The 16,416-nt window shown below is 41.4% G+C and overlaps 1 protein-coding gene across 8 annotated transcripts in view; it reads right to left on the reverse strand.

The window, feature by feature from the left end:
• Nucleotides 1–1,928: 1,928 nt before the first annotated feature.
• BLVRA (biliverdin reductase A) overlaps nucleotides 1,929–16,416 on the reverse strand; it is a 36,400-nt gene continuing 21,912 nt past the window's right edge. For all 8 annotated transcript variants that reach the window (XM_015854910.2, XM_015854904.2, XM_015854911.2 and 5 more), the window contains 4 exons: nucleotides 6,800–14,323; nucleotides 6,342–6,423; nucleotides 4,814–4,995; nucleotides 1,929–2,114 (listed from right to left, as the gene is read on the reverse strand). In XM_015854910.2, coding sequence (XP_015710396.1) covers nucleotides 14,050–14,323 — 274 coding nt within the window. In that variant the 3' untranslated portion in view covers nucleotides 1,929–2,114; nucleotides 4,814–4,995; nucleotides 6,342–6,423; nucleotides 6,800–14,049. The remainder of the gene's footprint in view (nucleotides 2,115–4,813; nucleotides 4,996–6,341; nucleotides 6,424–6,799; nucleotides 14,324–16,416) is intronic.

Raw genomic sequence — 16,416 nt, forward strand, 5'->3', positions numbered from 1 at the left:
CTCTAATCTGTTTCTTTTATATCCAGTTAGGGTTTTGCTCCTGACATTCTGTTCCTTGTTTTATCTTGCCTCTGTCGGAACACCTGTATTCTGTCTGCTGCTCTGTAGATCCATCTTCCCTCTGAGCTGAAAGCTTCTTTCTAGTCTCCCTATTATATCTTAATTGTCTAAAAGTCACTCTATCTCTCCTGAATATTTGAAAACTCATTACTTTTCCTATTCTTTCCCCAAGTCTGTCACTCTAAATAAAGGCCTTCCTTCAATAACTATGTATACACCTCTTTCTAACTTTTTCTCTTCAGACCACATCACTAATACATATCTTTTTCCCATTGTTGCCTGACTGCTACATTATGCAAGCACTCCAACTTCAGTTTTTGATTTAAAATGATTTCTTCCATTTCCTGAGTACCTCACCTTTCTACCCAACCAACTCACTCATACTTTCCCTCCTTCATGCTCTCTCTCTTCTTTAAAAACCAGCCTGATTCTCCCTCTTACAGGTCCCTTTTTCCTCTCTCTGAGAATTGCTCAAAGGCCCACTCTCAACAGATTTTTCTGCCAGATGTTTTTCTGCCTTTGCCAAAACCTTAGTTTGACCTGCAAATCTCATCTTGCTTGATGTCACTGGGCCTCCCTGACCTGCACCCAGCTCTCTTCAAGGCTTTTGCTGGTGTGGAGCCAGCCACAAAGGCTTCTCAAGGAATAAGAGAGTCACAGTTTCTCTGACACTACTTCAGCTTCTCTGCAACATCTGGATTGGCTCTTCTAGCAAATGTTAGAAACCAAGGAGAGAATTATTTCCACTGACACCAACAGCAAGCTTTAACACATGGCTAGCAGTAAAGAAGATACTACAGTAGTAACATCAGTTCCATCCAGCATTTTGCAGATTTTTTTTTTTAATGTTCCATATGTTTTAATAACATCAAATATTTCATGTTTTCACTGTCTTGACTTGTCTTTAAGACCCTCCAGCCAAACTATACAAACTGTGCTCCTACAAACCTCATTAAATAGACTAGTAAAATCTGGTTTTGCTTAAATTTACTCAGTGTCACAGTATTTATGAAGGATCTTGCACAAATTAGGCAAGATGCTCCAAATTTTACAGTAGAACAAAGATAGCAGGCTAATAGAACCAGCAGCAGGAGGCAGTAAGTAGGTATTAACAATAAGGATATTCAGAGGATTTCTCTGTACTCCAAAGAAAATGGATTCACACCTATTAAAAAAAACAAAACAAAACAAACAAACAAACAAAAGCTGATTATAATAATCCTAACCTGATCTAATAGTACTCATAAATTGTCTTCATTCAGTTTAGGTGTTTAATCCAATTGTACTCCGTGTGTGTACAAATAGAGGCATTACCTGTTTGGCATGACAGAAAAAATATGGTGTCCACAGCACTTAACTCTAGGAATTATTAGTCAAAAGCAGATTGAGTACTAGATTTGCATACAAGATGAAAAGGGTCAACAATTTCAGAATCACATATGGTGAGGGAAGCTTGGTGAACTGCAGAAAAAAATGTCCTTTTACGTGACAGGTGCAGAATTTGCCAAGCCAGGAGGTTCTTGTCCTTTTATGAGCATAGCGTGGAGCTATGAGATGCCATTTTTGCAGCCAGATCAAGACAGACTGTCACTAGACCTCTGAATTCTGAATATCTGACTGAGGGCTGCATTTTCCTGGTCAATAAACTCAAATCAAGACAATGGGCAAGAAAAAGGGCTACCAGACCTCAATTCTGACATTGTCTAAAGCCAGCATAGTACAATTCATGAGGTGAGAACTGTTTAATAACTTCAGACACATCTCATTTCCTGAGAGAAATAACTTTCCATCATCTGGGTTTACCTAGTTTTGGAGAGCATTCATACTGTTAATGATTCCTGATCAGAATCAATGATATTATTCCCAAGGACTGTTTCAAGGGAAAATTTATTCTCTTCTAGTCTCTATGTCTTCTCTGAATCCACATTGGACATGATGATCCTTGGCTCCTCTAATCTCTCCCCAGCCATGAGTTCTTGCAGCTTCTCTGAAGCTCTGATTTGGAACAGCAATGCAGATGGAGAAAAATTTCCCTGGGGGAAAATGCCAGCTCCCTGTTTGGATATAGAGATCATTTTCAGACATCCTTCTTTTTCTCACAGGACTAAAGTACATCCATTCCCCCCAAGGGTCAGCCCTTTTCCCTTCCTCTAAGAATACTGCTTTTCCCATGTCAGAAAATAAGTATTTGTAAATAAATGTGATCAACTCAATCCTTGGCCTGGCAGAATCTTCTCACAAAATGTAACAAAGAAGTGCCTCTCAGGGAGTGAAATCTATGATAAGTTGTATCTTAAGTAATACTCTAAATGTTAAGTCTGCTATATATGTGTTGAAGCTTTGTTGCTCTTGTCGTTATTCATAAAATGAACAAATCTTTGGGACTTAGGAAGAAATGTGTTATTTTGTACTTTTTTTCCCAGACATCTTTTCCACAGACATCCACCTGAGTACCAAAGCTACAATTATACACAAAGTGTTGTTGCATGGGAAATCTATTGCTGTCATTCATTACTTTTTTCTTTTTTTTTTTTTTTTAAACTTTTAATTTAGGTGATTCTCCAGCTTTCTTTGTTACTCCATCCCTCCCACTGCCGACGAAAATTGTGATCCTAAGCAAACAGCCCAAATATCTTAATGACAGCCTCTGTGTTGAGGTTTGCTTCAAAACTAGGGCCACTCTCCACAAGAAAAAATTACAGCTGAGTGTGGGGACAAAGAAAGACATTATGAACAAAAGACCTTGCAAATGAGTAAATGAGCTTGGCAGCTACTTGTGCCAGACTTAAACATGCATGAGGCTCCTGGCCAGTATATGTGACCAAAGAGTTATTACGGGTGTATAAAAGTTTGTAAGCACAAACAATAGAAGTATTTGTTCTGCACCTTCAGCGGAGTCAGTGCATTGCTTGCCACAAATGGCACCCAAACAGGGATCCTGTATCAGAATCAGCCTTGGTAGATAATCAGCTATCAAGCTGACCAGTAGCAAGGAATTAGGGCTGCTGGAAAGAAAGCAGAATCCAGGGCCACTGAAAGGAAGATGGACTCAAAAAAATGCTGAAAGGAAGCAGGACGAGGCTGCACAGACACACGCAATGGATCATAGAATCACCAAGGTTGGAAAAGACCTAAAAGATCATCCAGTCCAACCATTCAACTATTACCTATTATGAGAACAAGTATAACAAAGGAGCAGGAGGTGGTCTGCAAAATTCTTGCAGAAGCACCACGGAAGAGTGAATAGCTTTGATTTAAGGTGACTTTTGGATGCGGGTCCCTCATACAGTAGTATATGTGGCTATGATCTATGACATAGAAACATAGGACAAAGCCGGAGTGAGGCTGTAGGTTGCAGCTATGCACTCTAACCCTGTGGCTAAAGATCCTCTGGGGCCCTGGAGATGTGTTTACCCTTTGGATTCAGACTAGTGAGCCCAAGGAAGGAACCAGATTTGCACCCCCCTGATCTACATGATGTTTGGCGTGATATCTGCAAAAAGCAGAGCAGGAGGGGGGCTTTTATGTGGTTCAGAGATTGCATTTGTCTCTCACCTGCCCTATGATTTGGATTTTAGGATTCAGGCTCTCTCCCCCTATAGGAGTAATCTGTTGACCTCTCTTATGAAAAGCTACACTCCTTGTCCTCATGATTGCAAGACCTTGGCACAATTGACAAGTACTCAATATATGACATAGATGGGCTTTTGGAGAGAATCTGCACAGCAAAAGGTGCTGGGGGGGAAGCCATCAGAGCTCAGCAACTTGCAGCAGAGCCTGCAGACCCTGAGCCTGTGACTCATCCACCACCATAAGCTCTCTGCACCTGTCATCAGCGTGTGGGAGTGGGAGCTACAGAAAGCTGCTGCTGAGACTCAGTAAAAAGCAACTGTACCAGACTCTGTTGACTGAAGTAGTGATAGGTCTTTCCTTCAACATCTGAACCCTTTCCAGGATACTGGACATTGGAGGAAAATCTGTCTCTGGCATTGTCTGTGTCAGGCAGGGCAGAGGGCACAGCCAGACAAATCCCTAATGATGTCTGCTGTGATGGACTGGAGTATGGGTGCCCAACCTTTTGTCTTGCCTGGTCTGCGTTGAGTGAACAGGAATTGTCTTTGGCAGCATAGACAAAGGTCACTCCTAAAGTAACACCTCCTTTCTTTACATGGAACTACAACAGATACAAAGAACACAGTAACACTATTTGGTAGAGCAGAATCTCAGCAGCAAAGGACTGCTGACATATTCAACACCATTACATATGCATTTCCTCTAGCAATGAACAAGAGCCTGCATGTCATGCTCATAACAATCTATACCACTGGAGCTAACCCATTGTTGCTGTCACCACTGCTGAAATGTACCACCTTCCTCCACACTCGGCTCACATCCACCATTTGATCTCCATAAATATTCAGCAAGTGTCAAAGAATGTCAGTGGGTGCCATTTATTTCAGCATGGAGGTATTCAATTCCATACCTTTGCTTCATACACACTTCTATCTGTCATTTTGCCATTTTGTCAGATTGCCCTTCTGCTGCTATTTGTCACATGGCAACAACATGAAATGGAATATTGTGAGGACCTCTACAGCCTATACAGGATATTCAACCTCTATAGCCACACTTCCAACATCCACCTCTAATGTCATGGGCTATGAGAATAAGGTAGGAGGCATTACTTCTATCACTAAATGTATCATCAGCCATGCGATGGTAGGAGTGAGGTCTGGGCCTCCTCCAATACTACCTGAGAGCAATGGTTCTGTGATGATTCTGCCCTGATGGAGGTGAATCTGCTAATATCAGCTCTTCCTCCAGCTCTGCATCCACCTCCGTCAGCTCCTCAATACTCTCAGGTGGGTCCACCTTCATCAGTTCAGGGGTACAGAGTTTCCCAGTCAGCAGCAGGAGCGTAATCCATCTTTCCTCCTTGGAAAAAAAGGCACTTTGGTAGCTCTGAAGCTCAAAGGTAAGTTGTCACTGGCATCCATCAGTCAGTGACTGGAGTTTTGGGTGGAGGGATCCCTACCTATAGAGCTTAGAACAAAGAATGTAGAATGACTTGTGACATCAGGAGGCCATGGTGATGCCATTCTAACAGTGTCCCACAGTGACCAAAACATGGTGGTGTTGGGATTTGGGGCCTACAGCCTAAGACTTGCCACAGTTTAGGAGGAAGGGTGGGAAACCCGAGGGCCTGTTTTCCTGGGATTGTTTCCCCTGTGCCGTTTTGCTTGTTAAAGAGAATGACTTCCCCTTGGGTACAAGGACCCATGAACTCCAGACACCTCTACATCCCACGTGAGTGGTTCCTTCAATGAGAGGATGGAAAGTGTTCCAAGAGGGTCCGGATGGTCTCCATTGTCTCCACCAAGCTGCTTACAAGTGGAGCCACCTGGATTTGGAGCTACTGCTGTCATTTGGGCAGAACTAGTTGCAAAGGCAAGTGAAGGGATGAGCAGCAATTTATTGGTTGGACTGGGTACGGTTGTCAGGCTGCTTTACAGATTTTATAACTGAAGACACGGGGATTAATCTTTGGTAAAAGATCAGAGCCCTAAGATATCATAGCCAACTTTGTTCTTTTAAGTGAAATAATTTGCTCAAACAACTGGATAATGTGTACAGTTGTACTCCAAATGTGCTTTTGGATACTTCTATGTCCCATGTAACTGAAAAGTCCTTAAATCCACTGTTAATGTAAAAATCACACTCTGAGATGAGAAGACATCTATGCACACTCCCCTGCAAATCACACGTAACTTACTTTGGGTATAAATTTAGGCTTTATTTTTGCAAGCTGAGTTTTGATGATGGCTCTGCCCTGATGGAAGTGGATCTACTTTCCTGGGGGTGGCTCCTTCCTGAGGTACAGCTCTCCCACACCATTTTCCTTGCCGGATAGAATGGTTGCCCCCTGGCCTGGCATAGACATCTGTTGCAGTGTTCAGTCCCCTCTTCATCCCATGCCTGGGGGCTGCTCACTAAGATGTGCAGGAGTGCCCCAGGAGGGTGGGGATCTCCACTATCCCCCAGCTGCCTGGCTAGCTGCAAGTGCAGTCATCCTGGTGCCTGACAATAGTGATGAGGGAACAAAGCATAACACCCTGCAGGCAGCCAAGGGAAGTGTAATCTCAGAATCAGACTATCCTGAAATGAAAGGGGCTCAAAAGGATTACCAAGTCCCAGCTCCACCTACAAATTTCAAACCATATTTCAGAGAGTGTTGTCAAAACTCTTCTAATTTCAGGAGGAATATTTTCCTAATAACCAACCTGACTATAAAATATGTCCTCTTCCTTACTGTAGGACTGCCACTAGGGCTGGCAAAGGCAGGTACTCAGAAAGCCATGGTGGCTGAAAGAAAGAAAAAAATCTTAAGAGCTCCTTCCTTGACTCCCTCAATAACACTACCCTCATCATAGAGATAGGGACCATGTCTAGGTCTTGTACAATACTGGCAGTGCAATAAGTTGCTAGCATGCTTCTCTTCTTTGTAGTTTATCCATAGATATTTCATTAAAGTGCACCAAAAAGAAAGACCTCACAGCTGATGGAGTGGAAGTTGGAAGAAGCAGGACCAGACTAGCATACATTTTATCTTCAGCTTGTGGTTTGTCATTTGAACGAACTCTGATATGATCTGTGCAGTCAGATGTACAGTTGGAATAAGGCAAGAATAGTTTTAAATAGATAAGTATCTAAGCCAGACAGTATCTATTTGAAAACTCACCAACTCTGAGGCCTTCAGTCAAGATGGAAAATGTTGAGGCTTACCACCAGAATTCCACAAAGGAACAATCTCCAAAAAGAGTCACTGCCTTAGTGGTAGTCAGCCCTTAAATGAAATCTAGAAGAGGTGGAGTCAAGCTCCACCCCTTCCAGGAGCACAGCTGAATTACCTTCACCTGTGCTCCCACAGCTGACTCATTGCTTGCCTCAGGTGGTCAATCAGAGGTTTAGGCTGTGATCAACCATTTCCCTTACACTCCACCCCTTCACAGCATGAACCAATGATTAGGTGAGCTTTTCCTTATTACAGAGATCCAACGCAATGCTTATACAATTTCCCGTTGCAATCTATGTTGACATAATTTGAATGATGACTGATGGAAGTTCACGATATTCTGTGGGACAGTGCTTGATTGGTGTTACAGGAGGCAAGTAATCATGAGGTGTGAGTCTATCTGTGTTTTCAGTCCCATGTGAATCATCTTCCAGTGGTCCTAGAAGCTCAAAGACTTAGGGGGAGTAATACAGATGTTTCAAAGGCACTAGGAGGGGAAGGCCCATCAAAGGGCAAGATACAGGCTGTATTCTTATCTTGGGTCAATACTTCAGCTTGTACCGGATTATGCCCCGGTAGCCGATACCATACCCTTTGGCCAGATATCTGTGGTTGCATAACTATATCTGGCACCAAAGGAGCCTTCTTGATCTGCCAAAGGGACATAATGGGTGTCCCTCTGGCAATAAAGATCAGAGTATTGACCACAGTGTCCGTAGGCCATGTACCTATCACCAAGGGAACTACTGAGCCTCCCACCTCCAACAATCTCACCCAAGGTGCAAGTAGGCCACACACCACTTAGGTCCTTCCTGCACCTTCCAAGGCCACCTTATCCTATGGGTTCCTGGTTCTAAATTCTCAGGGGCAGGGAGCAGATTATTTTCATTACCAATATGAGGTCTTATGTGATTATCAGTGCCTGTAATTTGGATCCTAAGTAGATAGGCCCATACTGTTTGTAGTATTTTCAGGGCACTAGGCCTGCCATCTCGAGGTCTTTCGTTCAGGTCCCACAGAATTTCAAGTAGAGTTTCTTTGTCCACCCCTGCAGGGACTGGGAGTCTGTCCTCAGGACAGCCTTGAGAATACCATTATAACATTCAATGAAGCCTGCCCCCGTTGGATTATATGGCAAGTGGAATCACCATTCAGCATTGTTCTGCCCAACACTATATTGTTGCACCAGTGAAATGAGTCCCATCCTCTTTTCTGCAGATAGGTGGTTAACAAATCTGCTTCTTGTCCCACTGCATCTGAGTTGGATATTAACAGGAGATCATCAATAAAATGATATAAATTGACATTATCCGGTTTTTCCCATTTAGCCAGGTCACGTGCCACTAAATTATGACAGTATGTGGGTGAATGCACGTACCCTTGTGGCAGGACCTGAAAGGTCTATTGTCTGCCTTCCCATGTAAATGCAAACTGATCTTGAGATTCCTCAGCAATCAGAATACTAAAGAATGCATTTGCCAAGTCTAGGACGCAATGGTGTGTTTTGATTACTCAATGTATCCATTAGAGAGGCAATATTGGGTATGGCCGCATGAATAGGTGGTGTAACCTTGTTCAGTTCTCTATAATCCACTGTCGTACTCCATGTTCCATCCGACTTCTGCACTGGCCATATAGGGGAATTATACGGGCTATGTGCAGACCTTATAATACCTACTTTTTCCAGTTCCTACACTGTTCTCAGTATTTCCTTTTGCCCACCCGGGAGCCTATATTGCTTCACATTAGTAATCCAGCGTAGTTTTGGAAGACAAATAGGCTCACGTTTTGCATGGCCTCTCAATATTGCCTGTACCGCCCAGATACTAATACATCTTTGTCAGAGTCTGAACTCTCCCACAGTCATCTGGAGAGCCAGACCCCATAGGATATCTATGCCCAGAATATATTCTAGGACTGGGGCAATAGACACCTTATATTCCCAAGGTGGGAGACACCCAACCCCCAGTTTCAACCAGGTTTGGGTGACTGGAATGGTCTGTCCCCCAAAACCTCCAATCATCACTCTGTTACCCTTAAATTTAGCTGGATCACTGTAAATTATGGATGCTTCTGCCCCTGTATCAACTAGGGCCATAACCTTCTGAATATTTTTCCTGGACCAAAATATTGTTAATTCTACATAGGGCCTCCGGTCCCATCTGGAGGCCCTGGGGGGACTGACATCCCTTGTCACGCCATAAATTGGGCTAGAGTCAGGTCTTTTACCTCTGATGTCTAAGGTATTGTGGCCTGAGACACCTGAGGTGCATTCTTCTTTCTATTAGGGACAATAAAATCCTCCAAATTCCAGGTTACTGTTGTCCTTCTTTCTATAATTCTTACCCTTGGTTTTCTAGGGTAATTTTGAAACTTGTTCATCCTTCAGCTGTTTCCACAGGGCAGTAATGCAGAATTATGTTCAATATGCTGAATAGAGAAGAAAAAATAGCATATTTATCCTTAAAATGTGCTGTATTTAAAATTGTTTCCTTGTTAAGAAAGTAGTTTTTAAACTTCCAGGCATTCATTTAATTATTCTTTGGAGGGAACTACACTGGAATAAACACAGTAACATGAACAAACCATTCTATGAGAAATCAGGGCTATGAAAAGTTTTTCATCAGTTAGGAAAGATCTGGTTCCAGCCATTCTGCAAAAAGCTTCCCGCAGTTTCAGCAACTTCATACTAAATTTAGGTCGCAAAAGTGCACTGCTTTATTTATCATTTTCATCACAGTACTTTAATTTAGTAAATAGAGACACTGAATTCAAATTTCACATGCAATTTTAGCTAGATTTTTTTTTTAGTTTGTTGTGTTCTTCTGAGTTTTTTGTGGGTTTTTTTGTGTTGGTTTGTTGTTTTTTTTTAATTAAGCTCTGATTTATCTCATGACTATTTTTGTCCACAGTCCTTAAAATACAAACATTGAACTGGCTTTCAGATATCCCAAGTGATACATTATCCATGAAGGACATTACTTCTGCATGATCTGTTGTAATTTTTTCTTGATTATCTGTTGGTATTTAACACAACATTTAAGAATTATTTTTATTTATCTCTTGCATGGATAACACCCATATATAAAGCATCATAAAGCCCCAATTTACTGTACTAGTTGTTCATTATATGGAGGTAATATAGCTGCTTTACAGACCAGTTGCTGTTCTCTTTATATGGGAACCTGTACCAGGGAAAAGCGGTGACTCTCTGGTGAGTCAATAGGATGACAATTCACACTAGGTATGGCAAACAGCAGCATTAGTAGGCAGCTTGCAAAAATAGCAGCAGCAACAAAATCAGAAAGTCAGTTCATACTGAATGCCACCTGTAATGCTCTGAGTATCAATTTCCAAAGAAGTTTTGAAGCAGTAACCAGGACTAAACACATTCTCTACATCAGGCTATATATACTAGTTATAAGAGCTAGCAGGTATGTTCAGAGGCTATTATTTGAAGTTCCTAATTACAATATTTTGGACTGCAGTTATGGTTTTGAAGTTTCTTTTCTCATTTACCTGCACACAGTTGGGTCCCAGTCAGGTGTATGCATTGTTAGGACATGGACAAGAAGCACTAAGTGAAGAGCTGTGCCAGCTGTGACACAGGCAGCATTCCCACAGCTTCACAAGCACTGCTACGTGGCAGCCCCAAACCTCATGAGCCTTATGCCTCTGTTCAGAAGTGTTGGTTTTAATCAGCATGGGTCAGCAGGAAAGCAGAAGCTACAGTTCTTATTGGTGCTCCACCATTAAGTGTGAACAGTGAGAAAATACTTTTGATGCAGGCAGTTTTAGGTGGAAAACCAGAAGCTGACCAAGCCCTTCAGTTTGACCTGTATGTCCACATGGGCAAACATCACTGAGGAGCAGGACACATTTATTCAGGTGAAATTACCCAAACCAGCCCTGTCTAGTACCTGAGGGAGGCCATTCAGAGCTGACTCAGGTATTTTGTACAAAACCACGGTGTAGTGCACAGACACCTCCTGTCTTCTGATTTAGGGCTGAATTTTGCTCTGATCATACCTGTGCTGAGTAACTTCCATGAGTGAAAATACAGGTTTGTCAACAGACACCTGTAATTTCATTTAATCCAGTCTCTACAGATAACAGCTTCCAGTGCTTAATGCTAGCCAAAGAAATTGCTTCCTTTGTCAAAAATCTTAAGTTATTTTTCTGAATCCACTTAGCTTTCTGTTGTCAAATTTTATTCATTTTCCATAGCATACTACATACCACAGTGTGCAGATCTCTTGCCTGCTGGAAACATGAAGTCAGTTGTCTCTCTAGGCTGCAACTGTGGGCCACTCACCAGTACATTGTGAGGCTAAAGACTGTGCTGCCAGCCTGAAGGGACCTAACATCTTGACTGAGAGCTTCCTGCAGAGATCTCACATCCTTGTTTCTTTGCTCCATGGAAATTTTCCATTTCCTTTATCTCTCTCTGAAAATGAGTTTGGAACAAACCAACTCCTGTACATTTCAGCTGAGCTGTTCAGTTGAATGGATATAGTGGCTCCATGGCAAGAGACAAAGCTCCAGCCTTGAGGAGGCCTCCTCCTTCACGCAGGAACATTTTACAATATAGCGCTTTCTGCATCAACTCCATAGCATTAAGCAGAATTAACAAAGCATACGTCAGTGGACTTCCTCAGCTGTGCCACAGGAGCAGGGACAGTTCCAGCAGAAGTAGCAGCAAACCAGATAAAAAGAACATATGCCAACCTGCCCATGCTATACCTCATACTTAGCTTTTTCATACTCCTATAAACTAGCTTGGTTCAGACTGTGCCAAATTCTATCCGAGAAATTCTTCTGAAAGTATTTCTGCTATTACTAAGCTACATTAAACCACAAAGAAACCTCTTTCAACACCTGTTTTAGATTATATTTATCATATTCAAAAAGGGTACTCAAAATAATCAGCTTTTGTATAGAAAACTGGAAGTGCCCAGCTGAGATTTAAACTTTCATGAATTCGTGGGCAGGGGGCAGACTAGGAGCAGAGGAGCAGGAATTTTGTGGGAGGGATCACAAACTGAGATAAGGTCTCTGACCCCAGGACACCTGTATTCAAAACTCTGAAACAGGAGGAGACAGCTGTGGGCTTTAGAAAAGGATCACAGCATGCAGTTGCTGGCAGGACTTCACAGGGCATAAGGAGTGAAAAGGGGAATAGAACCCTTTTGGACAGAGACATTTTCAGCCCAGACAATGGGAATTCCTAACGAAGGACAACAGAACAAAAAGGAATTATTAAGAACTCCAGTTTTTTCTTGGTGAGTTTGACACCTGAGCATGAAATCTCCCCTCCCTTTGCTGTCCCTCACTGACTACCCACTGTCAGTTACTAAGTGGTATTCACCCCAGACTTACAGATGTGGAGTTTGACAGTAAACAGGAAATTGCGTGTTCTGTCATATGTAGTGGATACACATACACAGCAGATTTTAATTTCATTTTGATCCAGGATGGACTTCTTGTGTTTTGCCATGAATCCAGTTGGGATAAAATCCTTTCCACTCATTCAGCATCAGGTCCACCCAAGCAAAGTCCATTACAGTCACAAATAAGTCACTGAGAACTCTCAGTAAGGGATCTGTTGGGGTGGACAAGCACATGATCTGCCTTCACAGATCTGCTGGTGACACACATGGATTTCAAACACTTGAAATGCTTTTCACTTATTTTAACAGATATAATAGATTTAAACATATTTTGTTTGGAGAATTCATTTACATATCAAGCCCTAGTTGTTCCTAAAATCTGAATTATTTGAAGAAAGAAAAAATGCAGCCTTTCCTTCTTTTTCTGACTCAAACTCTAACTGAACTGTGACTAACTTCAGAATAAACATGATTGACTTAATGGAAAATCTTTTTCCATCAGTATTGTGTGGTAGTAGTTATATAAACATTCATAACACATAAAGTCCTATTAAAAATTGCCCAAGTGATAAAATAGTAAAGAGATGATGGTTCTGCATTTTAAAGAACAACTAACTGTGCAGACTGAAGTGTGCTTGTAGCAAATGCTGTAATTAGAAAATAAAAGGCAAACAGAGAAATTGCTAATAGTTTTGAACACCATTCAGGCTTCTCAAATAAAATGATTTTTTAGGGAAGTGATAATGTCTTCATATGTAACCCTGGGACTACTGTAAAATGCTAAACACCCATCCCCATAGGTGTGATAATTGGTAATTGCATGGCTATATTTGCAAATTGCTCAATTTTCTACAGTTCTATTCTAATTTTATCACTATTTCTAATGAATTTTACAGTTTCCAGGAGAACACTAGTTACTTTTTTCTTAATATCAGGACATACATTATTTTTAGGTGAGAATCGTTCACATGCTGAATCAGAATACAGAACACAAATGAAGGACAGTAACACAGTACCCCCAATACAAACACACACACAAAAGAGAGAGACAGAAAAAAAGAAAAAAAAAAAGAAAAAGGAAAGTAATCAGGTGATGTATTAATTCAATATATTGTTTCAATCTCTGCAGGAAAAACACTTCTGTGTTGGCACAGGACACCAGACAAGTAGAATTAACTTAACATGTCACCTGTCAGAAACAAAACATTTCTATTCTGGTTTGATACCATTATAGATTCTATTTGAAGGTAGATGATTTCCAGTGTGAAACACAAAACAAAACAGGCACAATTTCTAATAAGAGCAAACACATAAAGCAGTTCAGAGTACCCAGAAGAAAAAAGTTGGGACTGAGGTGGTACAGCTTTTGCAGATCAAGCAGAAAGGTTGAAAACTCATTTAGAAATTTGTTCTAGATAATCCTATAGGTCTCATTTTCAGATATATCTAAATAGAAGAGAAAGAATACTCAAGAAAGAAAATCATGTTATGTATTTCCAGTCCTCCATGATCTGATCTCAGGAACATTACCAACTGAACTGCTTGGAAGCAACCACAAGAAACCTTGTTGCTGCTAGGTTCCTGTCTGCCTGAAAGGACAGCAACGCATCAGAGCAGAGTAACGCTGCTTTGTTCCAGCAAACATCAGAAGGCATGGGGCATACCCCAGGTTCTCCATGTCACACAGAGAGCCTAGGAGTCACATTCAGTCAAAGAGATTGTAATAAAGCCGAAACAGCAAATGCCTGATGGCAACACTGAGCTCTAGACCTACAGCTTCCCAGTCTGCCTCTTGGAAGAGCACCCTCAAGAACAGATTTTCTCTGGCTGTTCACACTGCTGTTGAATCATCCCAGCAAGGTCAAGACACCGCAAAATTCGCCATTTCTCAGCAGCCAGCTCCTCTTTGGATACCTGTCCCAGCAGTTTTTTGGCAAAGAGGTTCTGATCCTGCATGAAAAGGCCCACAGCAGACCTTGGGGCTTGAGGGAGGTTCTCCATGCAACCACTGGTGAAACAGAAATTGATTTTCTTTTCACGTCTCATCCCTGGTCCTCTTTCTTCAATCCAAGTCAGAGGCCTATTATGGAGAAACAGTGGAACAAGAGATTATTTATGAAGAAATTGAATCAACAGTTCTGCTTTAATCATGTTTTGCAGTATTTACAGAAAATACCCTAGTAAATGTACCTTTTTTAAATTTCAGTCACTGCATGTTAGTTTAAGATGTTTTGATTAACAAGCCTTTTGGCCAGTTACAGAGCTGAACACTATGTTATAGCCTTAACTCTGCCACTGCTTTCAGCACACTACCTAAATTCTCTCCAGCTTCATTTTCTCTGTGCACAATGAACATGTTTAGCCATCTTGAGAGGTATAGAGAAGTTTAATCTATTCATTCAATTTGGATGAAAAGTGCAAATACTTTGTGAGTGATTTAATCACAGCTAAACTTGCTAGGCCCTCAATATATAGTCATTCCCCTAGCAAGAATAAACTGTCAGTAAGATACATAATCATGACCCACGTGCAAGCACCTTAAGGGAAGTTCTCCAGTTGTCCGGGACAAGTGATTGCCCAGAGAACTGCACCCTTTAGAATTATCTGGACAGCACCAGACAGCAAGGTGTCTCATGTAGATACATCTGTACTTTCTTTGAACATTTTTCGGACTTTTCAAATACAATGATAGCACTCAGTCAGTCCTCGATACTATGCCAGAATATGTCAATTTGGCCTGCTTCAACTATGTAGACTCTTAGACGGTTCTCTTAAGTCATGATAGTCACAGGTTCCTAGGCAAGCAGTGGTGTGCTGGCTATCAACAGCGTTACTTCACAGGTCCTCATACTTACCTTCCCAACTTCCAGCTCAGTTGATGACAGAGAAAGCATGGAAGTACTGTGTTGCTGCAGAGGTTTATCAGATTCCTTGGCCTTACATGGCAAACACTTGCAGAAGGTTTGAGGAATGGTCATCAACATGAGCTACTTACAATCCTCTTTTCCAGTTCTTTTTTCATCTACATAAATCATACTGTTACTTTCTGCAGCTCATTCATCAGTACTCATTACTGCCTCTGATTAGAAGGTGCACACTGTTTTTCTCACATGGTTTTTCATGGCTCTTCCACAGTCCTTTATGGCCTACTTCAGTCTGCCGCTCACAAATTATGAGAGCATCCATGGGTGGAGGAATTAATTCTGTCCTCAAGCACTACTCATTAAATCTTAAATACCATTAGATCAGGAAGTCCTTGTCAGTCTACCCTGAAAACATTCTGCAAAACACTTAGCTTAATGGTTCTGCACCTCTCATCTTCCATACTTTAGGAGATAATTTCTACATTCATATCATTGTAACAATTACTTTTTGCTCACCAATATTTCCACACACACCCTAGAAATTAAACATGCCAGAAGAAATGAATCAAACAGATTTAAACTACTGTAGGGAAAGAGAAAAAAAAGGATCCAAAACACAGTCAGCAAAAAAATGCATACAGGAAAATCCCCACAGGACTAATAAATGCGAATCTCTTGTTGTTCAGGAAGTCCTAAGGCTGCAGGCCACAAGGGGGCCTGAGGGCTGCATCAGTCTGTGGTTTTTATGTTCTCATTCCCTTTCCCTGAGACATCTCCTGCTGACCACAGTCAGAGGCAGGCCGCTGAGGTGGCTGGTTTTCTCTGACCTAATAGAACTGTTTTTTTTAATTATGACAGCAAATAACCACGAAAGGTTTAGATCACTGTTGTCTGAAGCTGCTTTATCTCAGGTAGACTGGTGTGAAGAAACTATTAGGTAGATACAGCCAAAGGCCTCTACCACATAACACTGGGGAGTACATGAGATGATCCAAAACAGGCAATATTAGTATGGGGTCACATCACTGGGGTGATCTATAGCAGATGCAGATTAACGGTCACATTCAAATTTATGCCATCTGGAAGCACAATTGCATAAGTCAGGCAAATTTAAAAAAAGACAGAAATGGCTGATTTAGATCAGTGAGCAGGAAATGTTAGTTATGTTAGTTTTACTGATAGATTTATCCTCTTTTGTGGTTGGGTTTTTGGTTATTTTCCTAAAGAGAGAGATGTTTCACTTGATTGCTAACTAAAACATGTTAATTTTTAGCTAACAACTTCTACATTAAAATTTGTCCTTTTTTAT

This window comes from Coturnix japonica, chromosome 2 (genome assembly GCF_001577835.2).
Source record: "Coturnix japonica isolate 7356 chromosome 2, Coturnix japonica 2.1, whole genome shotgun sequence".
NCBI lineage: Eukaryota > Metazoa > Chordata > Aves > Galliformes > Phasianidae > Coturnix > Coturnix japonica.